This window comes from Chelonoidis abingdonii, chromosome 1 (genome assembly GCF_003597395.2).
Source record: "Chelonoidis abingdonii isolate Lonesome George chromosome 1, CheloAbing_2.0, whole genome shotgun sequence".
Taxonomy (NCBI): Eukaryota; Metazoa; Chordata; order Testudines; family Testudinidae; genus Chelonoidis; species Chelonoidis abingdonii.
The window spans coordinates 368030029-368046374 of NC_133769.1; the positions used below are offsets into that span (position 1 = coordinate 368030029).

The following is a 16346-nucleotide window of genomic DNA, read 5'->3' on the forward strand; positions in this document are numbered from 1 at the left end:
GCCATAACCATCTTGGGGAACTTCACCATCCTGTTCATGGTAAAGACGGAGCTGAGCCTCCATGAACCCATGTATTATTTCCTCTGCATGCTGGCCGTCACTGACCTGGTCTTGTCTACATCCATCCTACCCAAAATCCTGAGCATCTTCTGGTTCTATTCCAGGGAGATCAATTTCAGTGCCTGCCTCACCCAGATGTACTTCATTCACTGCGTCTCAGTGATAGAGTCTGGAATCCTTGTGGCCATGGCTTTTGATCGCTACGTGGCCATCTGCGATCCCCTGAGACATTCCACCACCCTAACAAATCCTGTGGTGGCCAAAATTGGTCTGGCCATTGTGCTGCGCGGCACCATGCTCATACTGCCCCATCCCTTACTGGCAAGGAGGTGGCCATATTGCAGAACCAACATCATTCCAAACACGTACTGTGAGCACATAGCTGTGGTGAAGTTGGCCTGCTCTGACATCAGCGTCAGTAGTTACTACAGCCTCTCTGTGGCATTCTTCGTGACCGTTCTGGATGTGTTTTTTATCGCCGTGTCCTATACCCAGATCCTCAGGGCCATCTTCAGACTCCCAACAAAGAACGCCCGGCTCAAGACTTTTGGGACCTGCGGCTCCCACCTCTGTGTCATCTTAGCTTCTTACATCCCACATCTCTTCGCCGCCCTCACACAACGGTTTGGGCACAATGTGCCCCTGCATTTGCACATTCTAATGGCCAACGTGTACCTCCTGGTGCCCCCCATGATAAACCCCATCATCTATGGGGCAAAGACCCAACAGATCCGGGTAAGGCTACTCCAGCTCTTTACTCATCAAGAAACCTAAAGTTTTCTCCAGCTTCTCTGGATCTCACACCGAGCACTATGCAGAGCTGTCTGGTGACATGGTGCTGGGCCCTCTTCCCTGAATCACTGACTAGCCAGTCAAAGAGATATTAAATCTTTGCCTGACCTTACTGTACTGTGCCAGCGTGACAAACTGGGGAATCTGCCTATGTGCAACTCATAGGGTTGCCACCATTCTCATTGCTGGTAACTGGAAACCTGCAGCCCCACCTCTCTTCCTTACCTCTTCCCCCAAGTTCCGCCCCTGCTCTGCCTCTTCCCCTCAAAGCCCTGCCCCTCACTTGCTCCTCTGCTCCCCACCCCTGTCACTCTCTGGTTCAACCCTCTGACACTCTGCACCCCAAACCACCCCATATTTACCATGGCAATGTCATTATGGTATGTCTTGTACAAAGTATGCCCTGGGAGGTATCTTTCTAAAAGTCTTTCTAAACATTGATAGCTCCTTGTGTCTACTCTCATTGTATGTGAAGCAATGAAATCCTGCTATGTGTGAGTTACTAAAGTGTGATGTGAGGCTGGAAACACCCAAAACCAGCCTTTTAGGTATGTCAGAGGAGTAGCCAGATACGGTTAATTACTGTTGTCAACACTCATCCAGGGAAGAAACCACTAGCTCAGGACGCTGTATAAGAAAGCTTCCTCGGAGGTCGTACGGAGACAATGGAGAATGTTGTCCAATGGAGGCAGACCAGGGAACAGGAACAGGGACACAGGCAAGGCTCTGTGGTGTCAGAGCTGAGAAGGGGACACTGAGCGAAGGAAATGGATTCATGCTTGCTGGAAGTTCACCCCAATAACATCGAATTGTTTGCGCCTTTTGGACTTTGGGTATTGTTGCTCTCTGTTCATGCGAGAAGGACCAGGGAAGTGAGCGCGGAAGGAATAAGCCCCCCTAACAGGAGAGGTCTCGGATGACTGGAAAAAGGCTAATGTAGTGCCCATCTTTTAAAAAGGGAAGAAGGAGGATCTGGGGAACTACAGGCCAGTCAGCCTCACCTCAGTCCCTGGAAAAATCATAGAGCTGATCCTCAAGGAATCAACTCTGTAGGACTTAGAGGAGAGGAAAGTGATCAGGAACAGTCAGCATGGATTCACCAAGGGCAAGTCATGCCTGACTAACCTAATTGCCTTCTCTGATGAGATAACTGGCTCTGTGGATGGGGGAAAGCAGTGGACGTGTTATCCTGACTATAGCAAAGCTTTGATATGGTCTCCCACAGTATTCTTTCCAGCAAGTTAAAGAAATATGGGCTGGAATGACAGGGACTATAAGGTGGATAGAAAGCTGGCTAGATCATCGGGCTCAACGGGTAGTGATCAATGGCTCCATGTCTAGTTGGCAGCCCGGTATCAAGCGGAGCGCCCCAAGGGTCAGTCTGGGGCGGTTTTGTTCAATATCTTCATTAATGATCTGGAAGATGGTATGGATTGTACTCTCAGCAAGTTTGCAGATGACACTAAACTGGAGGAGTGGTAGATACGCTGAGGAGTAGAGATAGGATACAGAGGGACCTAGACAAATTAGAGAGGATTGGGCCAAAAGAAATCTGATGAGGTTCAACAAGGACAAGTGCTGAGTTCTGCACTTAGGAAGGAAGAATCCATGCACTGCTACAGACTAGGAACCGAATGGCTAGGCAGCAGTTCTGCAGAAAAGACCTAGAGTTACAGTGGATGAGAAGCTGGATATGAGTCAACAGTGTGCCCTTGTTGCCAAGAAGGCTAATAGCATTTTTGGGCTGTATACGTAGGGGCATTGCCAACATATCGAGGGACGTGATCATTCCCTCTATTTGACATTGAGAGGCCTCATCTGGAGTACTGTGTCCAGTTTTGGGCCCACACTACAAGAAGGATGTGGACAAATTGGAAAAGTCCAGTGCGGAGGTCAACAAAAATGATTAGGGGGCTGGAGCACATACCTTATAGACTAACAGAAGTTTTGGAGCGTGAGCTTTCGTGGGTGAATACCCACTTCGTCAGACGCAGGTAGTGGAAATTTCCAGGGGCAGGTATATATATGCTAGCAAGCAAGCTAGAGATAACGAGGTTAGTTCAATCAGGGAGGATGAGGCCCTGTTCTAGCAGTAGAGGTGTGAAAACCAAGGGAGGAGAAACTGGTTCTGTAATTGGCAAGCCATTCACAGTCTTTGTTTAGTCCAGAGCTGATGGTGTCAAATTTGCAGATGAACTGAAGCTCAGCAGTTTCTCTTTGAAGTCTGGTCCTGAAGTTTTTTTGCTGCAGGATGGCCACCTTAAGGTCTGCTATAGTGTGTGGCCAGGGAGGTTGAAGTGCTCTCCTACAGGTTTTTGTATATTGCCATTCCTGATATCTGATTTGTGTCCATTTATCCTTTTCCGTAGTGACTGTCCAGTTTGGCCGATGTACATAGCAGAGGGGCATTGCTGGCATATGATGGCGTATATATTACATTGGTGGACGTGCAGTGAATGAACCAGTGATGGTGTGGCTGATCTGGTTAGGTCCTGTGATGGTGTCGCTGGTGTAGATATGTGGGCAGAGTTGGCATCGAGGTTTGTTGCATGGATTGGTTCCTGAGCTAGAGTTACTATGGTACGGTGTGCAGTTGCTGGTGAGAATACGTTTCAGGTTGGCAGGTTGTCTGTGGGCAAGGATTGGCCTGCCACCCAAGACCTGTGAAAGTGTGGGATCATTGTCCAGGATGGGTTGTAGATCCCTGATGATGCGTTGGAGGGGTTTTAGCTGGGGGCTGTATGTGATGGCCAGTGGAGTCCTGTTGGTTTCTTTCTTGGGTTTGTCTTGCAGTAGGAGGCTTCTGGGTACACGTCTGGCTCTGTTGATCTGTTTCCTAATTTCCTCGTGCGGGTATTGTAGTTTTGAGAATGCTTGGTGGAGATTTTGTAGGTGTTGGTCTCTGTCTGAGGGGTTAGAGCAGATGCGGTTGTACCTCAGTGCTTGGCTGTAGACAATGGATCGTGTGATGTGCCCGGGATGGAAGCTGGAGGCATGAAGGTAGGCATAGCGGTCGGTAGGTTTTCGATATAGGGTGGTGTTAATGTGACCATCACTTATTTGCACCGTGGTGTCTAGAAAGTGGACCTCCCGTGTAGATTGGTCCAGGCTGAGGTTGATGGTGGGGTGGAAGTTGTTGAAATCGTGGTGGAATTTTTCTAGAGTCTCCTTCCCATGGGTCCAGATGATGAAGATGTCATCAATGTAGCGTAGGTAGAGAAGGGGCGTGAGTGGACGAGAGCTGAGGAAGCGTTGTTCCAGGTCAGCCATAAAAATATTGGCATATTGTGGGGCCATGCGGGTGCCCATAGCAGTGCCACTGATCTGGAGATATATATTGTCATCAAACTTGAAATAGTTGTGTGTGAGTATAAAGGCACAGAGCTCAGCAGCCAGTTGTGCTGTGGCATCATCAGGGATACTGTTCCTGACAGCTTGTATTCCATCTGTGTGTGGGATGTTTGTGTAGAGAGCCTCTACATCCATGGTGGCTAGGATGGTGTTTTCTGGGAGGTGACCAATGCATTGTAGTTTCCTCAGGAAATCAGTGGTGTCACGGAGATAGCTGGGAGTGCTGGTGGCATAGGGTCTGAGTAGAGAGTCCACATATCCAGACAGTCCTTCAGTGAGAGTGCCAATGCCCGAGATGATGGGGCGTCCAGGATTTCCAGGTTTGTGGATCTTGGGTAGTAGATAGAATAACCCTGGTCGGGGCTCTAAGGGTATGCTGATTTGTTCCGGTGTTAGTGTAGGGAGTGTCCTGAGTAGATGGTGCAGTTTCTTAGTGTATTCCTCAGTGGGATCTGAGGGAAGTGGCCTGTAGAATTTGGTATTGGAGAGTTGTCTGGCGGCCTCCTTTTGGTAGTCAGACCTGTTCATGATGACAACAGCACCTCCTTTATCAGCCTCTTTGATGATAATGTCAGGTGGTTTCTGAGGCTGTGGATGGCATTGCGTTCTGCACGACTTAGGTTATGAGGCAAGCGGTGTTGTTTTTCCACGATTTCTGCCTGTGCACGTCGGCGGAAGCATTCAATGTATAGGTCCAGACTGTCATTTCGACCCTCAGGAGTTCCACATGGAACCCTTAGAGCCCCGACCAGAGTTACTTCTATCTACTACCCAAGATCCACAAACCTGAAATCCTGGACATCCCCCATCATGGGGCATTGGCACTCTCACTGAAGGACTGTTGGATATGTGGACTCTCTACTCAGACCCTAATGCCAGTAGGCTCCCAGCTACCTCGTGAGAACCTCTATTTTTGCCTGAGGAAAACTACATGGCATTGGTCAGAGCTAGCTAAACACCATCCTAGCCAACCATGGATTTCTGACGATATTGTAGAGGTGGGTCTCTATCCACAACGACATCCCACACAATCAGATGGAATACCGCATTAGAACAGCTGTACAGAACAGTATCCCTAAGTATTGAAGTGATGCTGTAGATATGTCTTATTTTAGTGGAAGTACCTTTTTTATGGAAGTGGTTCTATTAAATAAGCCTCCGTATTGGAGAGCTCTGAATTGTTTAAAGGTTTAAAACTATGTATACCCTTGATGAAGGTGAAGTTCCCAGCTAAATCATCCCAGCCATGGGCTTTGTCAAGCCTGACCTTAAAAAAAGGGCTTGTAGACTAGATCAGGGATTTTTACCTTTAGTCCACCTCCTCGTTGGATAGGCAACCATCCAGTGCTTCACCAGCCCCTATCTGTGTATTTGTGCAAGTTTCTTCCTAATGAGGATCCAACCTAAACCTCTCCCACTGCGACTTCAGATAATTACTGCTTGTTCTGTGCATGGTGCTACCAAGATCACAGTCTAGATCCATCCTCTTTGTCCCCTTTTCTGTAAAAGCAGCAGAGAATCCTGTGGCACCTTATATAGACTAACAGAAGTTTTGGAGCGTGAGCTTTCATGGGTGAATACCCACTTCGTCAGACGCAGGTAGTGAAATTCCAGGGGTAGGTATATATACTATTTCCCTAAGTATCTTCCTAAAATGTTAATATTCCTTTTTTGATCTTTGAATCAAAGCTATAGCAATAGACAAGACTTGTTTGCTTACGTCCGAAAACCTGAGCAAACATCTACCTTTGAGATCTCTACCAATGCAGACTTGCATTTCAAAGCTCTATTTATTTACATATCTTCCTAACAAGTCTCTAAAGTTCGGTCATGGGTCAGGTCAGTCTGTGAGGGAATTCACTCTTTCTGGCCCTGTCACCTTTCAAGGAGGTATTATATCACACTCATAACGTCACAACCCCAGTTCCAGGTTGCCCTCTGGGGAAGTCCGGCACAGCGAGTAGAGTGAAATGCACAACTTCTTGTTCTGAGTCAGATTTGCACTTCACACACTGGTATAGAGATTTGAAGTGTGGTGTCTGGAGACCAGTCAAAGAGGTTATCTGTTATTTTCTGTTTGCTTGTTTTGGGAAAAGGAAGTAGAGACAGAAAAGCAGCAAGATGAGTGCAACCAACGACAGGAGTGTGAAATCGGAGCTATTCAGATTGCAAGCAGAAGCTGCCAGAGAGGAGGTTGAACACAGAAGGGCTATGGAACTAAAACAACAAGAAAATGAGGAGAAAGAGAGAGAGCAGAATCATTAATTGGACTTGCTGGAAAAGCAGAACCAGAACCTTCTCACTCCACTGATTCGCATCTCTCCAAAAATCCTCAGATGGGAGCAGCCGTGTCCTACATACAACGAGGCAGGGGATATTGCTGAATACTTCACTACCTTTGAGAGGCTGTGTGAGATTCGTGATGACCAGAAGATGCCCACTTTAGTTGCTAATTTAACTGGTAAAGCTCTGGATAGAGTCAATAAAATGCCAGTTGATGATGCTTTAGATTACTGTAAATTCAAAGAAATGGTTTTGAAAGAATTTCAGATTAGCCCTGATAGATAGAGAGTGAAATTTAGGAATCTTTAAGAGGGGTGCTGGTGTGTAACATGAAATATGTAAACAAAATGAAAGATTTGATGGGTAAGTGGGTAAGGGGCACCGGTGTTCGAAGCTTTAAGGCAATGTTTGACCTAGTTGGTCAGGAGCACTTCTTAAACATATGTGAAGATCAGGACCGGCTTTAGGCCGATTCCACTGATTCCAAGGAATCGGGCCCCGCGCCTAAGAGGGCCCCGCGCCTTAGGCACTTTTTTAATTTTTTTTTTTACACTTACCCCAGTCCCCGGCTGTGGTGTGCTCCGGGGTCTTCCTTTGAGCGAAGCGCTCGAGGGAGTGCGGAGCAGCCTCGCTCTCCCGACTAGAGCTCTAGCCTGGGCGGCGGGGCTTGCCGCGCTCCAGCCAGGGCTCCAGCCGGGATAGCGGGGCAGGCGGGGCTTTGCCGCCCTTCTAGCCCGGAGAGCGGGGTCGCGGGGCTCTCCCGTCTAGCGCTCTGGCCAGAGCACGGCAAGCCCTACGACCCCGGCTGGAGCTCTGGGCCCTTTAAATAGCCCCCAGAGCCCTGGGGCAGTGAGGGGCTCCGGGCCTATTTAAAGGGCCCGGGGCTCCAGCTGCCTCTGCCACCCCGGTCCTTTAAATAGTCCCCGGAGCCCCACCTCCCCTATGCATTCCCCAGCGCTCCCGCGGTTATTTAAAAGGTCCGGGGCGGGGTAGAAGGGGGTTTGGGGGCCTTAAAGGACTAGAGTTCCAGCTGCCTCTGCTGCACCCCTGACCTGCCACACCAGTCCGCCCCCCCGCCTGCAGCCAGCTCTGCACCCCGTGCCACAGCCAGCCCCTGCCAAACCCCCTTTCCTGTCTCTAGCCAACTCCTGCCACACACCCCTGCAGCCCTGCCAAAGCCAGCCAGCCCCACACACACTGCTGCCCGCACCAGCCCTGCACACCCTGCCCAGCCCGCACACCCTGCCTGTCTCCAGTCAACCCCTACTGCACCCCACTGCCTGAAGCCAGCCAGTCCCGCACTCCTCTGTCTCCAGCCCTACAAACCCCTGCTGCAACTCCCCTGTGGCCCTGCCTGAAGCCAGCCCGCCCCACACCCCACCTCCAACCAGCCCCACACCCCTTGCCCTGGCTGCAGCCAGACCTGCCTCCAGTCAGCCCCTGCCCTGCCTCCAGCGGCCCCATGTCACTGCTGCCTTGGCAGTTTCCAGGGCAGTAACCTTGCACACCTGCTTCAATGAGGGGGGCAGGGAGCATCTGGGACCAACACATGTGCACACCCCCAGGAAGTGGTGGGGACCCACACATGTGAAACGGCAGTCATTAATAGCCAATCAACAGCATATATGATGCAATGTATATAATATATAATTTTATTATTCATATAGTTATGGAAAGTAAATAATACATGGAAGAAATGAAAGGCTTTTTTTCCATTTTTTTTTTTAAGTCATCCCTGCCAGGACCCCGCCAAAAATGTTCAAATTGGGCCCCGCACTTCCTAAAGCCGCCCCTGGTTAAGATGATGTGAAACAGTGTCTATGGGACAAAAAGGTGAAAACTGAAGATAGATGGCTTCTCTGGCTGATGATTTTGAGCAGACAGAAGCATCTATTGTGAATAAACTACAGACAGAAAAAACAGAAGACTACAGGAGGTACTATCATTGTAATACCACTGATCACCTGAGGGATATATGCCCTGTGCTCAGAGGAAGCAGGCAGCAGGTAGCACATTGAAATGATGTGATTCTGAGCACAGAAGTCCCTCAGGCACCTGCCTCTCAGGCCCCTCAGGCATCTGTCACGTATCATACTTCTTTCCACCCACTCTCAAGGCTTTCCTTTGCTCCGAGGGTATTTGAGAGGCATCTGGGCCTGGGGATCTTTGGTGTGATGGTGATGTAATGAACTGTACTCGGTTGGGGTTCTTGGGGCAGTTGGCCTTTATATGTCCCAGTTCATTACATTTAAAACTTCGCCCAGCTGACTTGTCACTGGGTTGAGGTGGGTTGCTGGAGACTGGTGAGGTGGGACAATAGGGTGTCTGGGGTTTTTCTTGGGTTGTAGCTGGGGCCTTGTGTTGCCCCCGGTGATAGGGTTTATTTTCGGTTTGCCCCATGTGATATTTGCTCCAACTGCTAGTAGCTTTTTTCTTTTCTGCCACTTCCATCCATTTGGCTCCAATCTCCCCCACCTCGGTTATAGTTTTGGGCTTCCCATCTAGCATGTACCTTTCTATTTCCTCAGGAACACCCTCTAAGAACTGCTCCATTTGCATTAGGAAGGACAGCTCTTCCAGAGAGTTAGCACTTGCTCCTGATATCCAGGCATTCCAATCCTTTCCAGTGTGGTAGGCGTGTTGGGTAAATGACACATCTGGGTTTCCACCTTAGGGCTCTGAACCTTCGACGGGCATGCTCAGGTGTTAGGCTCATTCTGATTCTGGCCTTGGTTTGAAAGAGTTCATAATTGTTCACGTGTTCCTTAGGCATTTCAGCTGCCACCTCTGCTAAGGGTCCACTGAGCTGTGGCCTCAGCTCTATCATGTACTGTTCTGTAGAGATGTTGTACCCATGGCAGGTCCTTTCAAAATTTTCTAAGAAGGCCTCAGTATCATCACCTGCCTTGTAGGTGGGGAATTTCCTGGGATGGGGAATGGTACCTGGAGAAGGGTTGTTAGGGTTGGTTGTGCCATCCTGCTTAGCCTTTTCTAATTCCAGGGCCTCCCTCTGGAGCTCCAAAGCCCTCCAGTGGTCAGCCTCTTTGGCTTTTTCTTCTCTTACTTTCATCTCTATAGCTCTCCTGTGATCAGCCTCTTTGGCTTTCTCTTCTCTTTCTCTCTCATCTCTAGCTCTTTTTGTTTCCTCTCCATAGTTCTCCTGTGGTCAGCCTCTTTGGCTTTCTCTTCTGCATCCAGTCTAGCCAGTTCCTGCTTAACTGCTTCCTTGGTGCTCATTTTTTCTGCTTTCTTGTGCTGGCCACACTACCTCTGCAGCTTACTGACTGGAATGCTTCAGCTCAGGCTGCTTGGTTAACAGAGATTTTCTAACTAGCTATACCTGAGAGGTAGAAAGAAAAAAAAGACAATTCAACTTGTAAATGCCTTTTGCTGGCTGTCTGCTGGCTCACAGCTTGAAGCCTTCTCTTAACAAAGACGCTTGTTAAAAACTTAACACCTCTGCCCTGAAGCTACTTTCCAAGCAGCTAGAAAGGAGAGGAAAAAAATCCTACTGGCTTTTGGTTTCTAGAAATCCCAACCGCTGCTCACCATGTCAAAGTTTTTGCCCCACTTTAGAGTTCAAGAAGTGAGGACCTGCATGATCACTTTTAAGCTTAATTACTCGCTTAAATCTGGTACGCTGCCGCCAGCCAGAAGTTAATGTCTGGCACACTTTCTGTTCCCCCAAAACCTTCCCTGGGGAACCTAAGAGCCAAACCCCTTGGGTCTTAAAACAAGGAGAAATTAACCATCCCCCTCCTTTTCCCCCCAGACTCTCCCCTCCCTGGGTTGCCTTGAGAGGCTTCACACCGATCCAAACTCCTTGGATCTTAAAACAAGGAGGAATTAACCATCCCCCCTCTTTTCCCCCCACCAATCCCTGGTGAGTTCAGACTCAATCCCTTGGATTTTAAAACAAGGAAAAATCAATCAGGTTCTTAAAAAGAAAGCTTTTAATTAAAGAAAGAAAAAGTAAAAATTATCTCTGTAAAATCAGGATGGAAAATGCTTTACAGGGTACTCAGATTCATATAGACTAGAGGGACCCCCCCCCCTATCCTTAGATTCAAAGTTACAGCAAACAGAGGTAAAAATCCTTCCAGCAAAAAGACACATTTACAAGTTGAGAAAACAAACATAAGACTAATCCGCCTTGCCTGGCTATTACTTACAATTTTGAAACATGAAAGACTGATTCAGAAAGATTGGGAAAGCCTGGGAGTACGTCTGGTCCCTCTTAGCCCCAAGAGCGAACAACGAACAAAACAAACAGCACAAACAAAGACTTCCCTCCACCAAGATTTGAAAGTATCTTGTCCCCCTATTGCTCCTCTGGTCAGGTGTCAGCCAGGTTTACTGAGCTTCTTAACCCTTTACAGGTAAAAGAGACATTAACCCTTAACCATCTGTTTATGACAAGGCAGTAGAAAAAGAAAATAGGAGCGTTTTGCACCTAAAGCCAGCAGAGGCAGCCAGAGAGGAGGCTGAACACAGAAGGGCTATGGAACTAAAACAACAAGAAACTGATGAGAAAGAGAGAGAGCAGAATCACCATTTGGACTTGCTGGAAAAGCAGAACCTGAACCTTCCCACTCCACTGATTCCCACCTTTCCAAAAATCCTCAGATGGGAACAGCCATGTCCTGCATACAACAAGGCAGGGGATATTGCTGAATACTTCACTACCTTTGAGAGGCTGTGTGAGATTCATAAGATTTCTGATGACCAGAGGATGGGCACTATAGTTGCTCATTTAACTGGTAAAGCACTGGATATAGTCAATAAAATGCCAATTGATGATGCTTTAGATGATTGTAAATTCAAAGAAATGGTTTTGAAACAATTTTAAATTACCCCTGAAACATATAGAGTGAAAATTAGGAATCTTAAGAGGGGTGCTGGCATGTAACATGGAATATGTAAATAAAATGAAAGATTTGATGGGAAAATGAGTAAGGGGTAAAGGTGTTACATGCTTTGAAGGAATGTTTGACCTTGTTTCTCAGGAGCACTTCTTAAACATATATAAAGATGATGTAAAACAGTGTCTATGGGACAAAAATGTCAAAACTGTGGATGAGATGGCTTCTCTGGCTGATGATTTTGAGCAGACACACACCTCTATTATAAATAAACTACAGACAGAGGGGTTTACACTTGGTGGGAAGCATGGTCACATTTTACCCCATTCCTCTAATCCCCAACCCTAATCTCCTGTAAAAACAAAAGAGTCCAGAAGGTGCAACCTTTCTAATTCACTGATCACCTGAGAAATAAATTCCCTGTGCTCAGAGGAAGCAGGCAGCAGATAGCCCATGTGAATGCTAAGATTCTGAGCACACAAGCACCTCAGGCAGCTGTCACTTATTGTGCTAGGTTTGTAAAATTAGCCTCTGCACAACTAGGGATGAAGGACTTAAAGGCTATCAACATTAATGGCAAGGAAGACCTTGTGTGAGAAGATACAGGGGCAGAAATTTCTGTGAGTAGGAGGAGTGTAGTGCAACAAGGTGACATACTGACAGGACAGATGGCAGAGATTTTATTATTTGGTGGTTACAAAATCTTTTGCCTTTGGCTAAAGTGAATATAGAAACTGAGGGTTTGGAAGTTGTATTATCAGTGGGGGTGGTAGACGATAACCCTATTGATATGCTAATTGGCAACAATTTCTTCCTTATTGCTTAGGCTGTTAAAGTGTCCGTCTGCAGCAAGAAAGAGTGTTCTGCTGAGACCTCAGAGGGCAAAGGGAACGTCCCAGGTACTGGTGAAGGAAAGAGAGTCTCCTTGATTCCCCTGCAGGAGGGGGAAGCTGCATGCTTCCAGGATGGGGGTGGTTGAGACTGGCTCCTGCCCTTCAGCTGAAGGCAGCGTCACCTCAGAGAGAAAAATGTCCATGTTGTAGCTAAACAAGAGATAAACCCAATGCCAAAGAGCACAGGGAGATGTGTCCCAGAGGGGAGCCCAGAGAAGTGTGATAGAATCTTAGAAACCACTGAGGAGGTGAGTGTGAGTTCCTTTAACATTGCAGCAGGAGGCAACACCACCTCAAGAGGGAGGGAGGAGGGCGTAGAACCTGCTACTGAGACAACTGTCCAGGTTGCTAGCCGTGTCTGAGCCCTTCCCCGGATGACCAGTGGAGAGATCCCACGCTAGAGAGCACAGAGGTATGTGTCCTAGAGGGGAGCCCAGGGAGGAAACTGGAGGAGAATAGTGGGGTTACAGGAATGTCTCCTCACTGATCACATGGGGGAGGATGCCCAGGACAGAATGGCTGATTCAGCATCTGTGCTCCCAAGCACCCAACCTGTGGCTCAGGCTGTGACAGGGAATGGACCTCTGGGAGCGGAGCTGTCACACAACTGACATCTCAGTGTTAGTTTCAGTTTAAATCTTACTTAATCTTGCCAAATTACTATGTAAATAAATGTATAAAGTTAAAATAAGTTCTGTACATTAAAAGGCCATCTTAGTTTAGTAAAAGAACAAGGTAGCCTCCATTTTGGATTAGGTTCTTGTTCCTCTATACCAAGGAAGGGTGGGAAACACCTTAGGATCAAGGACTGAACTGCAGATTTGGTCCCACGTTGAAGGTATTTCTAGCCTGTTGTAAGGAGACGGCCTTTGATGGGACTCTAATGAGAGTATCAATTACATACCACCATTGCAAAGTTCTTAGCTGAGGTTTGTTCCAGACTTGATGGGATTACAGCCAATTTACTGTCTGGTGCATTGTGCTCTCCACACTGAGGGTGGGGCAGACAGAGTAATAAATTTACCCTCACTGGGCTCTGACCAGGGTAAGATGGTGCAGCTCTGGGGTCCTAAGCTGGGAAGCTGAGGTGGGGGAGAATTGGCTGGGGGTTCTCTATTGTTGGTTCATGAGTACCTAGTGAAAGCATTCATGTAACTGAAGCAGGGTGCATCCCTGGCTTTGTCTGGCTGTGGAAGTGCAAAACCTGGAGAGCTCTGCAGCTCGTCACAGCCTCACAGTGTGAGGGGGAGCTCAGGTTGGTATGCCAGAGGGCTCAGCGGTACCCCCGTTCCAGGTTGCATCCTAGGCAAGTCCATCACCCCCACCTAATGAACAATCCCTGCTAGACCATGAATCCATTTTCTCCTTGTCATGTGCTCAGTTACTAGTGGAGAGACCATGATTACAGCAGAGAAGTCAGGACTCCTGGGTTCTGTCTGTCATTCTCTGTGTGACTTTCACCAAGTCACGTCTCCCTTTCCCTCAGTTTACCTATCAGTATAATGGGTATATGTTCACAGCCAATTTCCTTTCCTACGTGTTTTGAAAATCCTTCAATTTAAGGTGCTGCACAGTATAATAATAGTTACTGATGAGAATTACTGATCTCTGATCCCTTAGTGATAGCTCTGTGGGCCTGCAGAAAGTTTTCGTATCTCCCCTCAGCCATCTTTCTCCAGATCTCTCTGACTACTATCTACCCATTAATACTGGATATTTACAGGGTATCAGACCCTCTGGAGAGCTGGGAATTATCCCTAGTTGTCTTACTAAGCAACTACTTTTAAAAATACACAAATACACAGAGCAGCCAATTCCTCTCTGACTCAGCGGAGATCCCAAGGGTTCTCCTCTCCTTTGGGAAGGTCCCTTAATTACTGTTTACTCCTAAAGCTGGATAAATATCACAGAAGCTCAGATATTGAAATAGAGACATTGGTAGAGTGTCTCCGGTCTCCAGCCAGTTTCCATTCAGATGCCGCTTGTCCCCTAGAGGCTGAGCCCCCTTCCCCCCCAGGATTGCACACAGCTATATTAGAAATAGTGTCAGCTCTCGACATGGGATGCTGCTGCAGATGCTGGGGTGAGAGAGGTGTGGGAAACGGCTGCCTGCAGGGGATTTCCAGGTAAGACACGTCCATCTCAGAATTCACAGGTTGCTGTGGAGCTCACCTGCTCAACAAACCCAGTGCAAGGAGGGTGTGATGGGATAGCGAATAGGTCTGTGGTCCTTTCCACTCTGCACAGCCATTAAACAGCCCAGGGTCCTTGCCACAGGGGATGAGTTTGCTCCAATATCACTGGCCAAAATGTTCCTTTTTGCTCTGCTACTGGCTGATGGCCTCCAGCCCCGAGGTGGCTGCATTACAGTGGCACAGAAGATCCTTCAGGATGAAAGGTTTTAGTAGATGGACAATACTAGGTATTCTGAGGCCGTGGCCCATATGTTCTCACGCCCCACTGAGGCAAATATCCCCTTGAAGTAAGAACTGAGTAAAGACCTCAGGAGCCAGCTGTGTGAGAGTTAATGCACAGGGACTCTTGCATTTTGGGGCTCTGGCAGCCTCAACTAGCCACCAGCACCATCTACAAAGGCCAATCCATTTGTGAATCCATTCAGCTATGCTTTTTGCTCCAATAAAGTCTGTGGCAAGGAGTTCCATGGGCCAAATATGGATTATGTAAACTACTTTTTCTCTATATGATATGTTCAGACTTTCAATCGAATTGAATGTTCCCCTGTTCATGTGTTATGAGACAGAGTATATATAAATGCCTGACCTACTTTCTTTATCGATAGATTCATAGGGTTTAAGATCAGAAGGCACAATTATATCATCCTGTCTGACCTCCTGTATAACACAAATTAATTTAATTAAATTTAACCCGGTTACCCCTGTATTGAGCTCCATAACTTGTGTTTGTCTAAGACCTGGTCTACACTATGATTTTACATTGTAGAATCATAAAGCCACGTGGTGAGAAGGGACCTGCAAGGGTCAACTAGTCTAACCCCCTGCCAAGATGCAGGGTTTGTTGTGTCTAAACCATCCAGGACAGACGGCTCCAGCCTCCTTTGGAAAACCTCCAGTGAAGGACCTTCAACGACTTGCCTAGGCGACTGTTGCATTATCCTCCTGTTCCTACAGTTAAGAAGTATTTCCTGATATTTCATCTAAATCTGCTCGCTGCAGTTTGATCCCACTGACTCTTGTCCTGAGCTTTGTGGCAAGAGAAAACTTTTCTCCATCTTTTTATGGCAAACTTTCAAGTATCTGAAGACCAATATCATGTCCCTCCTTAGTCTCCTCTTTTCCAAACTAAACATACCCAGTTCCTTCAGCCTTTGCTCTGTGATTTGCACTGCATCCCTCGGATCATCTTTGTCGCTCACCTCTGGATCCTTTCCAGTTTCTCTACAGAGCGGTGACAAAAACTGCGCACAGCACTCCTCATACTGCTTCTTTCCAAATCCAGAACAAAAATAGTTCTTGAACACATCTACCTTTTCCGCAACATTAGCAAGTTTCCTTTCTCCCTCTAGGAACTGGCCTATACCTTTTCTAGGATTTCTTTTGTTCTTAATATATCTAATAACTCCTTTTTGTTCTCCTTAGCCCTGCAAAGCATGGATTTCCTCCCGTGTCTTTAACGTCCTGTATCAATTTTCATAACTTCCAGTTAGTATTGCTTGCTAGCTATTTTCCCTTTTTCCCATTTGTTATATGTTGCTTTCCCCCCCTTAATTCCTGCCTTCACTTTGCTACTGAACTGAGTTTTTAACCAAAGTTCTCCACTTTCTTGATTGTGAAATCGTGGCTGTTTAGGTCTCTCATAAACTCTTCTTAAAGAACTGTCGAGTTTAATTCCCATTTTTTTGTCTAAATTTTTCCTCCCAATCAGTTTTGCTGATAATTTGTCTCAGCTTTGGGGAATTAGCCCTTTTGAAGGGTATCTGTAGATGACTATTACTGGTTGTCATAAATAGATAGCTAAGGGTTAATGTTTCTTTCACCTGTAAAGGGTTAACAAAGGGAACCAAACACCTGACCAGAGGACCAATCAGGAAACTGGATTTTTCAAAGTCAGGGAGGGAATTTTTGGG

The 16346-nt window shown here is 47.2% G+C and overlaps 1 protein-coding gene across 1 annotated transcript; it reads left to right on the forward strand.

Moving 5' to 3' along the window:
- Positions 1-3: 3 nt before the first annotated feature.
- Positions 4-834, forward strand: LOC116817225 (olfactory receptor 52B2-like; the record flags this gene model as incomplete). The annotated part of the gene is made up of 1 exon (XM_032767125.1): positions 4-834. A coding segment is annotated over one exon (831 nt), but the record flags the coding sequence as incomplete, so codon positions are not given.
- Positions 835-16346: the final 15512 nt, after the last annotated feature.